Below are 5288 nucleotides of genomic sequence, written 5' to 3'. Positions count from 1 at the left end.
CTATTGAAAATTGAAATGTCAGTAAAACAATTTCTTGTCTTTTTATTTTCAAAGTATGGAACCGACAATTTTCGATAAAAGTTCAAAAGTTCCCGTAAAGAAGACAAAACAAATTCGAGACAACAAAATTTATAAGTTTACTAAACGTTTCCAAACAGAAAAGTTCCTAAAACTTTTCTGTTTCTTTATTATTTAAGAGGCCAAACAAGTTTCATATACAGTAAGCACCACAACATGTCCATTTGCTTTTATTCTATTTATTATTAATTATACAGATGATTCCAGTCTCATCTAAACAATATCAACTTCGAGAAAAGTTCATTAAGAAATGATCAACTGTTTCTTTTACACAGATGCTTTACTTGTTGTTGATGCTATCTACCATAATGGGTGGGCTTCAGAAGCTACTTACGTCGAGCCTTCACGCTAGACGATTGTGACAGTGTTGAAGGTTGAATTGATTTGTGTCGTTTATGTTATGTGTGCGCTTATGTGCCGCTAATGTGGGGTATTAGTAGCGAGAGCTCACTCTCTACAAGAACGACAATAAAAATAGCAGCATTGACACGAGGACAGCGTTTTCTTCGCCAACGAGCTAGTTAATCAACTCAAAGCAATATGTCCGTGTCACAATATGGTGCTGCAAATTCCGCTGATATCGACTCAATCTCAGGTATTTTCTAATATATATATATATATATATATATTGCGGAGATGCACCGTATCGTTTCGCATTTCATAGGTAACTTTTTGAATTTATTCATATTCAGTTGCATATCATTTATGCATTGGAACCTTGATTCAACGGCAGGAAAAAGATTTATTGCATGGCATTATCCTTGGTAAATTGCGAAAATATGAATGAGATTTAAAATATATGTTGTGGCGAATAAATAGATTAGTATTAAGATAAAGATCAATTGTAAAATCCCTTCATGGGTGCTTGAAAGAGTTGAAGGGTGTCGAAAAATTATCTTGTTTCTGATAGGAAATCTGGCATAGAAATTTCGGATCACTCGTAACTTTTTTATGAGCAAAAATCATTTGGAAGTTAGCCATATGATATTGTGTTAGAACGATCCCTAAAGTGACGTGGTTTTGCGTGTCACATCAAATGTTTGAGACTTATTCTGTCTCCCTTAAATGTTTTCCTCGTCGATCATTATTTTAATTTTAGGATCGAAAATGCACTTGACGAAATGCTACTTACAGCGGCGACATCTTGTCGTGATATTGGCATTTTTGGGATTTGCCAATATCTACGCAATGAGGGCAAATTTATCAGTCGCCATCGTTCAAATGACTAGCGATACGGTTGTTACCACTATAAACGGAAAGCAAGTGGTATGCATTTATTTCATTTCCGGTATTCATACATTCAAATTCTAAGGCAAGGCATTTTAGCTGAATCAAAAGTGTTGCATATAATTTGTCATTTACTTACTGATTAGAAAAAGATTACCAATCCGACCATTATATCAGATATCGTGATCGCAAGATTTCAGCTGTTTCATTTTCCAGTAGTTAAATTCACTCTATTTAATTATTTAAATGGGAGCGTCCGAATTCAATACATGATTATTGCGTACTTGACAGATTTCATTTTCGGCTTTTATAAACTATTTGATTTTTTTTTTTCAAACGAATTTTATAGATTTTTAGTTCAGTTAAGTCTAAAAATTACTGCAGAGGAAAGCTGAGTTCGAGTGGGATACAGTAGCACAAGGTGCTATTCTGGGAGCATTTTTTTATGGCTATTTTTTAACACAACTTCCTGGTGGTTATTTGGCGCATCATTACGGTGGAAAATTCATTTATTGCACAAGTGTTTTCGGTAACTCTATGTTGTCGTTGGCCCAGACCAGAGATATTAATAATTTTGACTCTCTTTATCTAAATACGAAATTCATTTTTGCTAGCAACGTTTCTAACTGGTGCTGCATGAGAATCCCTCCATATATTATAGGTACTGCTGTTTTCACTCTGCTTTCTCCTCCATTAGCAAAACTTGGAAAAGGTTCATTAATTATCGCAAGATTTTGGGAAGGACTTTTTGAGGTAAATTTTCTTTATTAAGTATAATGAATGCTTGTTTTCATTCATTATTCATAAGATCAAAATTACCGCAAGCCTTCATTAATTAATATAAATTTGCCAAGTATACTCTTAGGGTATATCATATCCAGCAATGCATACTATATTGGGAAACTGGGCACCAACAATGGAAAAAACTCGGATGAGCGCTATTTCATACTCTGGTTCCTATTTCGGAACAGTCATAGCAATGCCTGTATCAGCTATTGTTGGTCATCATTTCGGATGGCCATCCATATTTTATTTCTTCGGTAAGTTCTCATGAATAATGATGGATGAACAGGTATTTGAAATAAGTTTGAGTGAAACAAAGACTCTTTCTTATAGTTTACTGCAGATAAATGTGTTATTGAAGTTGGTTCAAAATCAGTTATCCGGGCGTTTCAGGGATATCCGCTTTGTTATGGTGCTTTTTATGGGTCAAAATGTTTTATGATTTGCCGGAAAACGATCCAAATATAAGCACGGATGAGCTAACGTTGTTAAAGCGCGAAACTAAACAAGCAGCAAGTTCTGTAAGATTGAATTTGTTCGTATGAGTGAAGAGTGTTTCGTTGAGCTAAATAATTTAATTCTGGACTCCGTTGTTCAAATAAGGAAAAATGGTTACACCGAAATCTCGAAATATACGAGTCAAACAATATCTTGATATTGTAGAAACCCTGGATATCATTAGCGTAACTGAAGTTTCTGCTTTTAACTTCTTTTGTTCTATTCTTTTACACGTTCTATTCTTTCTATATAGCACTGTAATTATTCATTTTAGTTATATTAGCACTTATTAGCACTGAATTTCAGATTGTTCCATGGAGGCGCATTCTTTCAAGTAAAGCCGTTTGGGCCATTGTTATCGCACATGTGTGTCAGAATTGGGGATTTTATATAATGTTGACAAGTTTGCCACGGATAATAGAAAATTCGCTTAGTTACGACCGTGAAGAAGTCATTTTTGTTTTTGGATATATGTTGACAGATGATCTTTTTTTTATGTTTCTTTCACTTTATAATATTATAAAGCTTTTCAAATGAAATTGCTTTTGAGTTAACAGGCTGGATCTCTATCGTCTCTTCCGTATTTTGTAATGGGCGCTGTGCTTTTAACCGCCGGTGGTTTCGCTGATTATCTTAGGAAAAGCTGTATGTGGTCTACTACAAAAGCCAGAAAAGTTTTCTGCTGTTTAGGTTAGTTTAGAGTTCGTTATGTCTTGTTCTTCTTCTTAGCTGCTGTCTCTCTCAGCTGTCCTGATATCATTCCCAGTGATTAAAATTTCTTGTGAATTCAAATTTCTAGGATTATTAGGGGAATCAGCATTTCTGTTGCTAGCAACCGCAGAAATGCACAAGTTATTGGTGCTTATTTCACTGATAATTTCTGTTGGTTTGGGTGGTCTTTCATGGAGTGCATTCTCCGTCAATTATCTCGATATCGCTCCGCAGGTAACTGCAGAGATTTTTTTTTTTTTTGAAATTCACTGAAAGCGTACTGTTTCTTTGAACGTACATGTGAAGTTCAAAAAATCTTGTAGTTAACGCATGGGTTTAGCTTTAAGAAGCTGAAAGTATAAATTTTGAAGGGTTTTTTTCTTCGTAATATTTGATGAAATTTGATAATTTAAAATGAAGCGAGTTAGGCTTTTATAGTATGCTGGTCACCTTATGGGTTTTTCGAACACATTAGCTACATTGCCAGGGATGATTAGCCCGCTATTTGTTGGTGCAGTCGTCAAAAATCAGGTTTAGTTTTCATATTGTTTCAGCTAATTTAGTTCCTTATCGGTCTACCTGACGTTCAGCAAGAAATGTAATTGAAGAATTTTTCAATTTTGCTTGTTTGATTTCGTGTTCTAAAAACAAGTTCTTTCGTAAAATGTTGGCAATCGTTCTTAGGTAGAAAATAAATATACGAAATCATTTTAGTTGCGCAGTGAATGGCATGCCGTGTTCTTTTTTACATCAGGCATTTATATATTTGGCTCATTTATGTTTTGGCTTTGGGCAAAAGGTGACTTAGAGGAATGGTCTTCACATCAAGCTGGTTTGTCACAAACTGACAGCTGAGATTGCGAGCCAAGGTTTTTTCTTCCCAGTACTATACCGGAAAAACTTTTCTCAAATCTGGGATTATTTTAAGCTTCTTCGTTTGTGCGTTCTGGCTTGATGAAGTTTTAAACCTAAGTTTTTAATGGTTTAGTTTTTTTCCAACTGTATTGTGGGATAGATGTAGTGTATTCAGCTGATTTGCATATATGGGGTCCTGTGAATTTGTCTAATTTTTCTTATCCATTTAGGATGTTTTCTTTTGTTTTGAACTATCAGTTCTTGTGCAAATTAATTTATAGTTGAGGAGGCTGTGTTTGTTTCATAAAATATATTTTCTTTAAATTTTGGTTGTGTCATTAGAAAACAACTGCATATAATTATTTATAGAAGAAACTTTGGTCCTTAAAAGCTTACTAAAAAATGTCTTCTACCGCAAATTTCTATAAATTTACAGTATGTACATGAAGAAAAATATTTTCAAAAATTAAGATTATTGTATCAAATTTTTTCCACTCAAGTCTTTTGATTTCTGTTTTCCGAACTTTTGGATTTCTGTCATGCCTATCAAAAATTTCGATAATCGAAGACATATGTATTTTGCTAATTTGAATTTGAATATAGCTGTTTTTTTTTTTTTGGTTGAAGTAGTTTCCCTCCCTTTTCGGCGTCTCAACTTCTATCACACTTTTTCTCTTCATTTAAATTGTTGCTTTTTTAAACTGTCACTAAAGTTCTTGTGTTAGTTGTCTCAAGCAAAATGAGACACATGTTATCATACGGTACCGACTGAACAATGAAACTTCAGATACGGATATCTGCTACGAGTTGTTATGATTGTAATAATTTTAAAATATTAAATTCAAGAATTCCATGCAAACAATTGAATACTAGTCATTTCCCTAACATTACCAATCCCAGTAAAGTATGAGTTTTTGTAATTGTGCTAAATGTTCCACACTTTTAATAAGGACGCAAATAAAAGATGCAGAACACTTATAAAGGATTTTTTATGTTATATTATCTTTCAGTACTTATGTTGTTTTATTATCAATTTACAAATACTCAAATTGTTCATTGTTCGGTATTTGGAAAAGTCAGTTTGAAATATTTTTTTCTGTTATAACAACTATTGCATATAATTCACATCTAAATTT

At 33.5% G+C, this 5288-nt stretch overlaps 1 protein-coding gene across 1 annotated transcript; it reads left to right on the top strand.

Annotated features, from left to right (window-relative positions):
• Window positions 1-618: 618 nt before the first annotated feature.
• Bma-slc-17.1 (Uncharacterized protein) lies at window positions 619-4152 on the top strand (the record flags this gene model as incomplete). The annotated part of the gene is made up of 11 exons (XM_001899455.1): window positions 619-673; window positions 1178-1344; window positions 1690-1834; window positions 1967-2058; window positions 2171-2345; window positions 2482-2609; window positions 2893-3036; window positions 3144-3276; window positions 3386-3531; window positions 3736-3828; window positions 4012-4152. The coding sequence occupies 11 exons, from the start codon at window positions 619-621 to the stop codon at window positions 4150-4152; spliced, it is 1419 nt and encodes a 472-aa protein (XP_001899490.1).
• Window positions 4153-5288: the final 1136 nt, after the last annotated feature.

Source organism: Brugia malayi (genome assembly GCF_000002995.4).
Source record: "Brugia malayi strain FR3 genome assembly, contig: Bm_v4_ChrX_scaffold_001, whole genome shotgun sequence".
Lineage (NCBI taxonomy): Eukaryota > Metazoa > Nematoda > Chromadorea > Rhabditida > Onchocercidae > Brugia > Brugia malayi.
This window is presented reverse-complemented; position numbering and strand designations above follow the sequence as displayed.